We start from the raw sequence: 15027 nt of genomic DNA on the forward strand, positions 1-15027 counted from the left end.
CAGAGGGGATTATGGGTAATGCTGCAATGATCTTTTTGGTGTTTCAGCCAATCAGAGACAAGCTCTGTAGAAAATAGAAAATAAGGTGTAATGCAGCTTGATCAAATACCGGATAAAAAGATATTCACACAAATGGGTCTCTCTTAACAAACACATCGATACAAAACAAATATTTTTCAGCGTTTCAGCCTCTGAAAAGCTCATGATTTTGGTTTTAATACCCAGAGTGTTATTATTCTGGTTCTCTCTCACAGCTCTCACAGAAAAAGATTGTGAACAGTCATAAATGTATTTAAAGACATCATTATGAACTCAATTAATTTTGTAAAACTTGGATTCAAAGCCTTCTTATCGTCTGATTAAAGAGTTATTATTAAATCCAAATAACTTCGGAATAACACAACACAACAAAAATTGCATAACATCCGTGTTGTCCTGTTTCTCTCAGTGACGTGGAGGCGTTGGCTGCTTTGCTGAAACGTTTCCTGGGTCTGGAGGAGCTGCAGCAGCGCAGGGAGAAAGAGGAGAAGGCTCAGTATGCAGGAGAGGAGGAAGAGGAGGATTCTGTGGATAACAGCAGTGATTCAGAGGAAGAAGCAGAAAAACTCTGATGTCTCTGAACGCATCACAGAGGGTCCAGGTTTACTGATACTGTTAGCATGAGCGTGAAACATCTAGCCTCTTCCAGGTTTTTTTTTTTTGGATACGTCGGGTGGGATAACGGCAGCTTTAGGAGGAGTACAAATATTTAAATGTCATTTTTCATGTGACTGGGACGGCAGCATTATCAAACTGAAGTACACTATGTCATTTTTTTTTATGGTGTCATAGCTGATCATGGAAGTTCATCGTTACAATCAGATTCTGCTGGTTAGGATTATTTCGTTTTTCATCGTTCAGGAGGTTTTTTAAGAGAAGCCAAATTACCCACAGAGGTCTCCTTACAAAAAAAAGCACTCCTCTTGTTTAAAACTGATGAAAACCCCTGAATAAATCAAGTGGTAGACACTGGACATATGGGCTACAAGCTAACTGCTAATGTCTGCTCTGCTTGTTTGTCTGATAATTTAAAATCCAGATGTTTGATCAATAAAGTACGATTTTAATTGAAGCCGAACAATCCACTGAGGTCTTCTCCTCTCCAAAAAAAACACATGTATGGAGTAAAACCCCTTCATACACTAAATAAATCAGTCTTACGTTAAAATCAGTGTTTCTCCAACACTGTTTGGATGGTAGCAATAGCATCCAAACACAGATTACACACAGATTACATACATATTAAAAGGAACATTTGACCTGCTGCAGAATTATCTACAGAGGTGTCCTCTTCTTTGAAACAAACATTCATTCAGTAAAACCGATAAATACACTGAATAAAGCAGTTTTACTTTTAAAAACCAGTGTTTCTCCAATGCTATTTGGATGCTAGCTTAAGGCTAACGTTAGCTCAGCTTGTTTCTTTGGTAATTTAAGGTTCAGATGTCCGATTACTAAAGTCTTTCATCTGGTTAAAGAGTTAAAAAGCATCCTACTGAATATACTAAACTAAAAGTGTATGCTAAAATGTGGCTTTAAATTGTATAAAAAGTCAATATATGACAGCTTCTGGAAAACGCTGACTCATGCTAAATCCTAAGGGCTAACGTTAGCTCAGCTTGTTTCTTTGGTAATTTAAGGTTCAGATGTCCTATTACTAAAATCTTTCATCTGGTTAAAGAGTTAAAAAGCATCCTACTGAATATACTAAAAGTGTATGCTAAAATGTGGTTTTTAAATTGGATAAAAAGTCAATATATGACAGCCTTCTGGAAAACGCTGACTCATGCTAAATCCTAAGGGGCTAACGTTTGCTCAGCTTGTTTCTTTGGTAATTTTAGGTCCAGGTGTCTGTTTACTAAAATATATATCTAACCTGGTTAAAATATAGAGTTAAAACCCATCTACATAGTGTATGCTAAAAATGTGGCTTAAAACTGGATAGAAGTCAATTTATGACAGCTCCTGGTAGATAACGCTGACTCATGCTAATGTGACGCCTTAACAGGAGAAATTACACATTTCCCTGAATATACACACCTCAAATAAATAACATAGGTCTTGTTTTAAGAAATATAATCTGGAAATGTTACATATTAGACCCTTTTTTAAATGTTTTGTCATCCATAGTGGTGTCAACAATTTTACGAATTATGTAAAAACGTTCTTTCTCAGTAAATGAAGATGCCTTCGCTTTTTGATTTAATTACTGTTTGGGAATACACTCCAGATTAACTTTGCCTTCCTACTGAACTCTAATGAGTGTTTATGGGTGTAAATGAAAAGGAAAGTGCTTTTTCTCAGAGTGTTGTGGGACCACCCAGGTAATAATCACCTTTAGCATGTTGAGATGAATTTATAAACTGTAATCAAGCATGAGTGATTTTCATGGCTCGATTCAGTGTTAAATGTATGTGAAATGCTTTGACCTATGGTAGTTTTTCTGTTCTTTTTTTAATACTTTGTGAACCAAAGACTGAATCTCAGGCAAACTATACCCTTTTTTTCTGTATTGTGTGTAAAATGATGTCTGATCTTAATACGCTTTTTGTCAAATTCAACGAATAACTTCTTAATGTCGAAGTTAAATTGTTACATTTTGAACTTTTTTCCCCAGACTTTACCGTTACTTTAGATTAATGCCAGTGTCTTTTGTTCTCTTAAAAAGAAAATGAGAATTGTGATTGTTTGTTGATTTATTATTCTTTGTTTATTTTGGAAGGAATTACATAAAATGATTTTATAACTAAACCCAAAGTCCCATTTGTGTATTATTTCCTTAACAGTTTGTGCAATTTACATTCATCAGGTTGCTCTTACATTCACTCCTGTTCATTTTAGATGGCAGTAGACGTTTCTTTTATACTTAACCCTTAAGTATGAAGCAAATGTACACTGCACAACGTCAGAAAAGGAGACTTCACTCACTATAAGAGTGGCTTTTACAATGCAATTCTGTCTGCCATGGGACAATTAAGGCTCAATGCAAGCGTTCAATATGAAATGTGATATCATATATTGAAATTAGGACTGTCAAAATCGCAAACACATTATTTTCAGGTAAAAAATTACCCTAAAGTGGGATTTTTCAAGTATTTAATATTTCTATTAACATGGCAGTGAACACTATTCTTGTTATGCAATATAATGCAGATTTACAAGTGGAAATGAACCATTTGAATCTTGAAATGCTAGTTAGTTTCAATCTGACTTTGGGAAACATAACTGCGTTGATGCAACAAATGATTTATTACAGTTATTATACTGTAACTTCGACAACCCTAATTTCTTGCTTTTACCCCTAATTGTCTTAATAAGTCACCACATTTGTAGCCAGTAGGCTTAGAGGTAAATGAAAAGCAATCAGGTTGTTTTTGCCGTTACGACACTCACAATTACACCATTTGGTAGAACTAAAACAGATGTGTTTTGCCACTTAAAGTGCTGGTCGCAAAAAAACAACAGATCAACATTGAAATGCATCAAAAAGCAGTTTGATATTGAGCTGGTAAAACATTCTAAGGCTGCGTTTCGGTCACACAGGCAGAGAAATCCTCCATGATCCTCTGCAGAGGAGCCACCACGGGGCTGACGTGCTCCTCGATCCACTCCTCGGCTGTTGAATCTGGGTAAAGACGAACCATCTCCTCTTTCAAAGCCTCCACCTTCTCCTGGATCGTAACCAAATACCTGAAAGCAGAAGGGATTTCGGTAACACGTTATATTAAGGCGAGGAAATGTGTCCTCCTGTTTCTTTTCCGGCTGGACCAATGAATAAAGCTCATCTGATTCAACAACGATCTCCGCTAAATTAGTTTGAAACCCACAACCCACAACAACCCACGACAACACACAACAACACCACAACAACACCACCACAACACCACCCCGACAAAGAAGTGGCTTTTAAATGTAGACACGGATTAAAACGCCTCCACACATGTTCACCAGTTATTACTTAAAGGTGACCCATCATGCAAAATGCACTTGTGTAGGTCTTTTCTTCATGAATATGTGTCCCCGGTGTCCAGAGAACTCACCAAGTGTCAGAAAACACAACCCTCTCTATTTTCCTCCATACCCAAATCTCTTAAAAAGGGGCTGCAACGGATCTGATACAGACTGATCCAGATTTGAACACTTCTATGACGTCACAGAAGTGGCGCTACGGCTATTGGGCTAACTCCACCAATCAAGAGGAGACAGCCACGGACATTGCCGTTGGAAAGCGCTGGAGAAGCTGTAGTACATATGCCAGGCCTGTAGATGGTGCTGTTCTCACAGAATCAGCCCATGATGCAAAGACAGTGTTCAATTGAGCGAAATGAGGAATGGCTAAAATGCGTGATCTGTTTGGTATTTTGAAAAATAAAAAGTATAAATATGCCTGATATAGGTATGGTCCTACACTATATTATTCAAATATAGCATGATAGGTCAACTTTAACATGCATATTAGCAGTATACTGGCTCTTTATTGGTCATTATAAAACACTTATTAATACCTTATTCTACATGGCCATATTCTACAAGTACTAAGCCATTAGCTAAGAGTTGTTCCTCAATAACTGTCTAATTAGTGCTTATTTATTTTTAATATGGGTTTTAATATGCTCAATATGGGCCTAATATGGCAGTAGTACCACACGAATAGTAATTCTCCCATAATTACACTAAACTTGATTTGCTGTTGTAATTTAATGTCTTCTGTTTGCGATTGTAGAAATGTGTTATTTTGTTATTTGCATGTACAGCACTTTGGCTCGACCAGAAATCGTTTTAAAATGTACTATATAAATAAAACCTGATTTGATTTAATAAACAAATATTGTCTATTCTTATGAATCAAGACATGAAACTACAAGTGTTAATTGTATCAAAATAACTCAAAATGAGGTATTTCTAACTCAGAATATGTTGAAATGAATGAAAGGCAAAGCTGTGTAATGAAATAAAAGATGGTCACGTTGATGCTTGGCTGTGGATCTGCCGGGTGATGAGGGAGGTGACCATCTTCCTCTGTCTGTGGAACGGGCTGAACCATCCTCTGACGTACCTGCAGGAGCACAGGAGCACAGGAGCACAGGAGCACAGGCTGTAATCAAACACAAGTAGCTAAAGAATAACCCTTTTAGTTCATTTACTGCAAAGGGTATAGGAACAGTTTGGAGATTAGTTTATTCTCTGAGAAGATTTACCACTCATGCCTTTAACATGGATTAATACATGGAGAGAGGTGTGTCACGTGGCTTACTTCTTCTACTCTACAGATGTGAAGTCAAAATAGTTTGAATATGTTAGCGCCATATACATTAGCGTGAAATACGTTAGCTCGAGATACCTTCACTTTCGAGAGAATCAAAATTGTCAATCAGGAAGTTCCTTTTCATTGCATCAAATATCTGAATTTAGACACATTTATCAGGAGAATTAATACTTGAACATACATCAGTTTGATAAGAACAAAAAACATCTTTGGGCAAAATTCAAAGACTTTTTTCCATTCCATAATTTCCATTTTTGCCCATACGCTGTATTTTCACATCTATATAAAAGGCACTAGAGTGGTATCGATGGCCTTGGGAATAATAGGCGTATGTTTTTTGCGTTGGTAGCTGCAATGGGATATTTTTCGGACTATTTGTTATTCGTTAAAATGAGAAGTCTGCCCATAACTCACATGTTGTTGTCAAAGAATCGTATGTCGTCCGAGTTCAGCAGCGCATTGAGCTCCACGGTTAACTCCGCCAGCCTCCGTCCTGGGAACAGAGAGTCGTCTGCAGAGCTCCTGAAGACACATGGGACAAAATACTATCAAAACCTAAAGATACCTACGAGACAGTGGTGCAGGAATGAGTCCTAAAACCAGGAAATGAGTCAGCATTTCAGCAATTCCTGGTCCCTCGTCTTGAAGTCAATGGTTTTCTGAACGTTTTTGTTGGGTTAGCCTACAAACAAATCCCTGCACCACTCAGTGGAGTCCATAAAACAACGTTTCTTTTGTTTAGTGTGTTTCTTTATAGTGTCGTGTAGAGATGTCCCGATCCGATCATGTAATCGGGGATCGGAGCCGATCACGTGATTTTCAAAAGATCGGAATCGGGAGGAAATCTTTTTTTTTTTTTTAAATACTTTTTTTTAAATGTTGTATTCAATGTTACAAAACAAAAATGACCATGTTCAAGTCTTAAAGTCATCCTGAGGCCTTAGTTTTGGTTTCAAATGACAGAACATCATGTATGTGTTGCTTCTTTGGGGCTTGTCTTCATAGACCTGCTTATTTCTCTCCAATCTGGCAACAGAGTGGGCGCAGTGTCTAATTGTAGCAGTAAGCTAACGAGTACTGATAAGCTTTATTTTGTTTTGATCCAATGCTGCACAACTGAACTGATCCAATGCTGCTGTGAAAGAAAGAAGCTATATCCATGTTGAATAGAATATCCAATTTAAATAAAAAAATAACCTTAAGGGACAACTTGAATGCTTTTTTTTCTCTTAATGCATTGCATAAAGATCGGATCGGGAAAAATTGGTATCGGCAAATTGTCAAAATCAAATGATCGGAATCGGATCGGGAGCAAAAAAAGGTGATCGGGACATCCCTAGTGTCGTGGACAGTCCCCATTGATCAACTGTCACAAACAACAGTAAATGGGGAGCTTTAGCCAACATTGCTAATTTCCAGCTGTTGTCCAGATCATAACAGACACCTTTTTAAAATCACAATATATCAACAGCATTAGTTATAAAGAAAGGATGAAAGACAAGTAGATACAGTTGAAAGGATAAAAGAGAGCAATAAACAACACACGTTAGGGCTGCACGATATTGAAAAAAACGGACATTGCGATATTCTTTTCATCTGCGATATATATTGCGGTTTTTTTAACTATATTTAACCGGATGAAGGATTTTAGTCACGGACGTCTGGATCTTAACTGGTTGACTCATCAAACCTTAAGTCATAATCTAACATGTCATGATAATGCAGGTTGCTTCCCCTCAAATAAGGGGGTTCATCTGTGAATGAAGAAGACTGGTGTGTAGAAGGGATCCAAGAGATGAAACGTATTACATTAAACTACAGGAAGCTTCATCACATTAGGGAATTAACATACGTGACCAAATAGGTCATTTCACTTTTTATTCCACAATTAAAACCTTTTTTGTGTAAATAGCAGCAAAGTAGTGGACATCTTTTAAACAACATTATCAAAATAAAATGAAGAACAGCTATACACCAGCTCCTTTATGCCGTTTGAACCTTTCTCATATGGTGTAACACCGGCAAAGGCATCTGGAATAGTTGTTTGCTGTGCATGCAGACTCAGAGCCTGCATGTCACTCCACTCAAGCACCCCTGACATGAGAGCCGCGCAAGTTTTCCTTTTGTAGCAGGCAGCTAAATAATTGTAACATGACGTGTTTGAGTTAATTTACCTAATTAATATCGAACGCCCTAAAAAAAAAAAATCGCGGTTATCGCCATGACACGGTACATCGTTCAGCCCTATACTACATACATGTCACATATAGCACGTCACAATCACACAACAGAAACCAGGGAAAACCTCCATGATCACGTCATATCCAACACAGACTAGTGTGTGCAGGTGTAGTTCTCTTATGAGCTGTGAAGGTGCTATATGTATGTATGTCTTTGATTTGAGTGGGTAAAGAGTTCCACTTTTGTATTGCTGTGACCGAGAATGCTGACTGACCAAAATAACTCTTCCTGAATGGGACTGATAGGTCACCACGTGGTGTTTCTAGTGGTCAGTCTGGTGTTGCTACGCTGAGTAACCGATGAGTTAAGAGGTGGAGGGGCGGCATTCTGCAGGATGTTGTACACCAGAACGATTGTGGACCTCACATCAGAAAAACTTCCCAAATTGGGATGAATAAAGTACTTCCTACCTCCCGATGTCCTCCACCTCCACTGAGGGGATTCCCAATCCCTCTGTCACGTGTCTCTGAGCCTCGGCACTGAACTGACCCAGGATCAGCGTCTGCAGACAGGCTGCGAGAGAGGGGAGAGCCGCGGGCATCAGCTCACACAGCACGGACAGGTGGTCGTACCTGCAAGGATCAGCAGGATCAGTGAGAGATGCTTAAAGAGCCTTCAGCGTGCATCTGATCTGGAATCAGCTCTGTGTTCACCGTGAGGACTGACTGGAGCACAAAGGAAGCTTCAGTCTTTAGTGATCGATGTGATTTACCGTTGCCAGCCGGTGAGAGCGATGCCCTGCAGGTGCACGGCAGCAGAGACAGACGCAGCGACCTGAAGCCACCTCTCGTGGTTCTCCAGGTGTCTCTGGGTGCTCGGCACACAGGTGTGAACGCAGGTGGAGCCTTTAAAGGAGCTCGCTGCCCAAACATCAGACAAACCTGCACTGCAGTACTTCTCCAGCAGAGACACTGCACAACACACAGAGCACACGTTAAGATCTATATATCAAATCAGCATGTATTACTGTATGGCCCCAAAGCACAAGAAATGCCTCAAAGGGCTGTACAAAGCAAACAAAAGCAAAGACAAAATACAAACGTCATAGCATAACAATTATACAAACATTATACATCATTGTACATTAAGTAGAAACTAGGTGATGGAAATGTATCTAGAATTTTTGAACTATTTGTGTATTTTATTATATATGTTGCATTAGGCGCGTTCACACCAGGTACTTTTCCCACAAAGGTTCCTGAGAAGTCTTTAGTTCTGATGAACTAAGTACAGATCGCGTTCACACCGGAATAAGTTCCTGGGGGTGGATTAGGCAAATGAAGCCGCTGACGTCACTTCTTCTTCTTCTGCTTTGGGTTTACTGGCAGGCCGCAAACAACTTCACGGCGTATACTGCCACCCGAAGTCCCCGGCAGGAAGTCCCCGGAGTTAGGGACTGGCTTCAGTAGAAGCTGCTGGGACTCCCAGCAGCTTCTACTGAAGCCTTCCGAGTAAACGGCCAGAACGCCGACACCACCTCATCTCCACCGCTCCCATGTTTTATTTTGTGTTGCCATAAGTTAGTCTCTCTGCGTTTCTGCACTGGGCTAATGCTAATGCTAATAATGCTAATGCTAATAATGCAATGCGAGGATAATAAAATGGCGGCTTCACAAAACTTTTTGGGATTTTGACGGGGCGTGGTTTGCATTCCGCCCAGCCAATCAGACACAGGAACCTTTTCCTCCCACGAAAGTCCCTGCTCTCTAGCAGGGACTGAAAAGGGGTGAAAAAGGTTATCTCGAACTAATTTAGTTCCTGGGACTTTTTGGTGTGAACGCAACTAAATCGTAGTTCTTAGGAACCTTTGTGGGAAAAGTACTTGGTGTGAACGCGCCTATTGTTGGAGGAGCTCAGGTCAGAAGAATTTCATTGCCATCTCTACACTGTAGCTTTGTGCATATGCCAATAAAGCCTTTGAGTCTTTGACAATGTATGCATGCTGCAGGTTATTTCAAGGATTCAAAGGCTTTTTTTGCCATGTGCTCAATAGAAGTAGTAACGCACAGTGTAGTTGTTGCAGATAAATGGAAGGAAATAAAGGTGGAAATTGTGAGAAAACTAAAAGAATAAGATGTATAAAATAAAATAGGAATAAGAAACTGAGTATATAACTTTTTACCGGCACACATACATGTGAATATAATATATCTAATATGTATATATGACCCAAATATGTATATGCTCATTTGAGTTAATTTCTTATTTTATAGTTACTTAACTGTAAATCATTTAAATGTTATACCCTGTTGCTGTTAAACTACTACTACTTTCCCCGTGGGGATTAATAAAGTTCCATCTTATCTTATCTTATAATCAAGTACTGTACAATACATTAAAGGGGACCTATCATGCAAAATGCACTTTTGTACGTCTTCTCTACATGAACATGTGTCCCCGGTGTTCCAGGGAACTCACCAAGTGTCAGAAAACACAACCCTCTCTATTTCCCTCCATACCCAAATCTCTTAAAAAGGGGCTGCAACGGATCTGATACAGACTGATCCAGATTTGAACACTTCTATGATGTCACAGAAGTGGCGCTACGGCTATTGGGCCAACTCCACCAATCAGGAGGAGACAGCCACGGACATTGCCGTTGGAAAGCGCTGGAGACGCTGTAGTACATATGCCAGGCCTGTAGATGGTGCTGTTCTCACAGAATCAGCCCATGATGCAAAGACAGTGTTACATTGAGCGAAATGAGGAATGGCTAAAATGCATCTGTTTGGTATTTTGAAAAATAAAAAGTATAAATATGCCTTATATAGGTATGGTCCTACACTATATTATTCAAAGCATGATAGGTCCGCTTTAAATAACATATAAGAGCCTAATGTTTTAATACTTATTTCCACAGTAATCAGTTCTTACCGGTCTTTTCCACGTCCAGATTTGGGGTGTAGTCCCACAACATGGGCTGGACCAGTCCCACCAAACCACTCGCTGAAACATGGATCAAATAAAGAAAAACGGTCAAATCCAGACACAAAGAAGTGCACAGATATTAGAAACTGCAACAGTTATTTGACGGAGACATGCCGACTCCCTCAGGCTTCAAACATCTCTTCTCTGGTGCATTTCATGTCTATCTGTCTGTCCTCTGTCTGTCTGTCTGTCTGTCTGTCTGTCTGTCTGTCTGTCTGTCTGTCTGTCTGTCTGTCTGTCTGTCTGTCTGTCTGTCTGTCTGTCTGTCTGTCTGTCTGTCTGTCTGTCTGTCTGTCTGTCTGTCTGTCTGTCTGTCTGTCCGTCCGTCCGTCCGTCCGTCCGTCCGTCCGTCCGTCCGTCCGTCCGTCCGTCCGTCCGTCCGTCCGTCCGTCCGTCCGTCCGTCCGTCCGTCCGTCCGTCCGTCCGTCCGTCCGTCCGTCCGTCCGTCCGTCCGTCCGTCCGTCCGTCCGTCCGTCCGTCCGTCCGTCCGTCCGTCCGTCCGTCCGTCCGTCCGTCCGTCCGTCCGTCCGTCCGTCCGTCCGTCCGTCCGTCCGTCCGTCCGTCCGTCCGTCCGTCCGTCCGTCCGTCCGTCCGTCCGTCCGTCCGTCCGTCCGTCCGTCTGTCTGTCTGTCTGTCTGTCTGATCCATCCATCCATCCATCCATCCATCCATCCATCCATCCATCCATCCCTGCCTGCCTGCCTGCCTGCCTGCCTGCGCATAATAATAATAATAATAATAATAATAATAATAATAATAATAATAATAATAATAATAATAATAATAATAATAATAATAATAATAATGCTTTTCGTACAACACATGCAGCTCAAAGTGCTTTACAAAATGCGTAAAAATAAACAACAGCAAATTCCCCTCAGATTATTTGTTCAGAACTTTAAAAGGTACATGCAGCAAAAATATAACATGTTATCAGGTTAAGAGACACAAGGAGGTAAAAGGTAATATAATACAAATAAAATATAATAAAATAAATAATGATTTCTCTCCGACAGATAAGACACAAGGCAACTGAGTCGATGCGACCATATGAAACCCCTTAAAACAAAGTGAACAACAGAAATACAAATAAAAAGATAATAGTAATAAAAATGTCATAATTCTAGTAAAGGTTAAACGATTAAAATATTAAAAAACCAATGTAAGAAGAAGGGTTAGTTGCATTTGAAACTGTTCAATAAATAATATAAGATAAAACTCTTTAAGACCTGGTTCAGTGTTTGATTATATTGTCTCCTCACCTTTCAGTGTCTCGGGGCTCATTTCTCTCATCATGTCGTCCCACATGATGATGCTGATGTTCGGCCATTTTGCCTTCACTGCCCCGGCCACTTTGGTCACATGACTCAGGAACAGCTGCTCCACGGTGCGTTCAGGGGACGAGAGCCACAGCTTGGACTCCTCACCTTCCCCCAGCAAGTACACCTGCAGGAGAGTTAGACAAGGACAGGACATTATGGGAAACTCATCATGAGCCTCAGAGACAGTTTAGACTTGTATTTGGTGATGAATATGGCACAAGTGTTTTTCCCTGACTTACAGCCTCATTATTTTGATTTCTAATATAACAGGCTTTACATCTCGAGCTCTGGCATCAACATTCATATTTTATTTCAATTAATCACCAGATAAAAGGCATTTTCTTGCAAAATCAATGTTGCTAATCGTTGGCTTTTCCCACACTGTGGAAAGATTTTGGACACTTCATGATGTCATGACGATGTTTTGTCTTTGTCCAATCAGCAACCAAGGTAACCCCCCCCCCCCCCCCCCTTATCACCTGAATCTCCTCTAGAGCTCCATTGAGTTCTTTGTAACCAAATGTCTCTCAGAGGGGCGTGGGGAGGGGCTCCTTATTTTCATCTAAAGTAACAGACAGAGAATCAGCACTTTGGAAACAGGGCTGAAACAGAGGGGATCATGGGTAATGCTGCAATGATCTGTCTGGTGTTTCAGCCAATCAGAGACAGGCTCTGTATATATCTGAGACCTGTGATATATTGATGAGAAACAGGATGATAGGGGGTCTTTAAACCCTCACCTCGTCCGCTCCGATGTGCAGAGTCTTCACTCCCGGATGAAGCTCCACCACCTGCTTCATCATCTCCATCAGCAGCTGCAGACCCTCCTCTCTGTGGGGGGTCAGGGTCCCGATGCAGGACGCCGTCTCCCTCAGGCTGCTCAGGGAACCGTGCTTCAACACAAACTGTAACACAGAGGAAACATCCATAGTGCTGTATATCATATTCACAGGTGGGAAGTATTAGAGTACAAATACTTTGTTACTGTACTTCAGTACATGTTTCTGGTATCAGTACTTTACTCCACTACTTATTTTTCTGATGACTTATTGCTTTGACTTCTTACCTTTTGAACACAAATACCTGTACTTTCTACTTCTACATGGAAACATTCATTAGCTAACAATGACATTATTGTTCTATTAATATAAAGGGAGGTCAGGTACTCTTTAAAACAGCTGCTAGTTATGGGTACTTTTTACTGAAGTACATTTCAAAGCCTCTTTACTTTGACTTGAGTAAAGAAGTTTAGTCAGTACTTCTACTTTCACCAGAGTATTTTTAAACATGAGTATCTGTACTTCTACTTGAGTGAAGGATGTGTGTACTTTTGCCATCACTGATATTATTCCGTTTACCTGTACACTCTTCTTGCACTATTTCTATTTGTATTTACTTGCACATCTCAAAACATTCTCTTGCACTATTTTATCAGTTTAATTAGTTCTACTTCCTATATATATTCATGTTGCTCTGTTGGAGGAGCTTTAAGGTGTACATGGTGGTGTGCTACAGAATAGAATTAATGAGGATTATCAGGATAAGAAATGCAATAAAAGCAGATTCCCTCACCTCCATGTGACCAAACGTCTGCACCAGTGGGATGACCTCCAAGCCTTTGGACTGAGCAAACTCCTGCATGGATAAAACCTCCTCTCGGCTGGAGGAACAGAGAAACAGTAAACAGAGCTTAACTTTTCCACTATTCAACAAACAGATGTTTATGCTTTGAACATATTGTTAGAAAAACATCTCTGGTCCCCGGTTTGAGCTTGAGTCTCAGGATCCATGTATCTGTGATCCTCTCCAGAATGGAAGTAGTCATCACATACAGAGCATCAACTAGTTCCTGAACAGTGTCCTTCACATGCTGATATCCAAGAGAGGGAGTTCCACAGTCACAAGATGGAGGAATAGAAAGCAGTATTCAATGTTTACTTCAGATTAGCTCCACGTCAGAAATGATCATGCTTGTCATATGTCTCTCTCCATAGAGGCTGAGTCATCATGTTAATCACATAGCTATCATATGCCTCAAACAGTCCTGATGCTGTGGAGGCTTTTTTTTTAATATAACATTCGAAAGACTGATTCTTATTATTACATTATAAGCTTATTGTGCTCATTTATGTGGCTGTGACTTTGGAATGAATGGACTCAATCATCCCCAGTTGGGACACCTTTGTTATCATGTTACTCTCATATTGGAAGGACATTCAGTATTTTCACAACACGTATAAAAAGGCATAATCGTGCAGGTGAAATGCAGGAATGATTATAATGTTATAACATATATAAAACCCCACCTCTACCTGTAAGCAGGGTGCTGTGTGGCCTGCAGCAGCTTCAGATCCCCCTCATAGGGAAACATGTCTTCATACTCCACCAGCAGACCATCCGCTCCCAGCTGGGAGAACAGCTCTATCAGCTGGGAGAGGGACATTCAAGTGTATAAAAGCTGTAAATATCTATGTATTCAATACGGAATCTAGCTGTGTGCTCACCTTGTGCAGGTATCCTACTCTTGGAGGGGCTCCTTTCAGATCCAAGTGGACTAGTTTCTTCCCTTTGGGCCATGGTGGATTATTCATTCCTCCTGCAAGAATAAAGCATATTAAGAACAGTACAGGTGTGTTTATGCGTGTGCATGTACTCGTTTGACTCACCTGGATAATAGAGGACATGTAAGGAGTATGTTGTTGTTGTTTTGAGGCACTTTTCTGCAGGAACGCCTCGGTAATCGATTAGTTTAGTCTCCCTGTGAAGAGCAATGGATAGTAGAATGCACGCTGCATGCAGTAAGGAGTTATAGGTTTATGTATTTTGCTCATAATAGTAAAAACACCGTTAATATATAGATATGTTGTTGCATGGATCGTGTGTTTTTGCAGATGTGCGCCGTGTTTGAAGCATAGGTTTGAAGCGGTTTGAAGCTAGTCGGTTGTGTGTAGTGTTGCGTTCAAGGACGATCCGATTCTTCTGAACGGGTCTTTTTAACATGAAGAGTTGCACTGTGTGACTGAAATCTGTCTTTTTATTGCTGTACCCTAATTACACTGACAATTATTATTTCCATATAGTTATTTGAACGCCTTGTCAAATGATACTGAACAATATACTGCATTTGTACATCTCTAAAAACAAATTAACCGTATATTTTGAACTTTCTCTCGGTTAACAAAGGATCAATAACAACCGGATTGCTCAGAAGAGACAAAATCCCCATCAAGA

At 40.3% G+C, this 15027-nt stretch overlaps 2 protein-coding genes across 4 annotated transcripts in view; one reads left to right on the forward strand and one right to left on the reverse strand.

Moving 5' to 3' along the window:
• cybc1 (cytochrome b-245 chaperone 1) overlaps window positions 1-2790 on the forward strand; it is a 16114-nt gene extending 13324 nt beyond the window's left edge. The window contains exon 6 of the mRNA XM_079658030.1: window positions 449-2790. Within this exon, the coding sequence (XP_079514156.1) occupies window positions 449-611 (163 nt within the window). The 3' untranslated portion in view covers window positions 612-2790. The remainder of the gene's footprint in view (window positions 1-448) is intronic.
• The window catches only part of hexd (hexosaminidase d), a 19895-nt gene extending 4909 nt beyond the window's left edge, over window positions 1-14986 (reverse strand). The window contains exons 1-13 of one of the 3 annotated variants that reach the window (XR_013803861.1): window positions 14463-14982; window positions 14301-14392; window positions 14109-14224; window positions 13369-13456; window positions 12537-12701; window positions 11737-11920; window positions 10421-10492; window positions 8259-8457; window positions 7957-8118; window positions 5720-5827; window positions 5006-5095; window positions 1806-3729; window positions 759-1605 (exon numbers count right to left, since the gene is read on the reverse strand). Coding sequence is in view for 2 of the 3 variants with exons in the window: in XM_079658025.1 (XP_079514151.1) it covers window positions 3558-3729; window positions 5006-5095; window positions 5720-5827; window positions 7957-8118; window positions 8259-8457; window positions 10421-10492; window positions 11737-11920; window positions 12537-12701; window positions 13369-13456; window positions 14109-14224; window positions 14301-14387 (1443 nt within the window). In the remaining variant the exon portion in view is untranslated. Of the gene's footprint in view, window positions 1-758; window positions 3730-5005; window positions 5096-5719; window positions 5828-7956; window positions 8119-8258; window positions 8458-10420; window positions 10493-11736; window positions 11921-12536; window positions 12702-13368; window positions 13457-14108; window positions 14225-14300; window positions 14393-14462 lie in introns of those variants that run through there. The other 2 variants (XM_079658025.1, XM_079658026.1) reach the window with 2 other exon arrangements.
• Between the last annotated feature and the right edge of the window lie 41 nt (window positions 14987-15027).

The sequence above is a fragment of the Notothenia rossii genome, assembly GCF_949606895.1.
Source record: "Notothenia rossii genome assembly, chromosome: 11".
Lineage (NCBI taxonomy): Eukaryota > Metazoa > Chordata > Actinopteri > Perciformes > Nototheniidae > Notothenia > Notothenia rossii.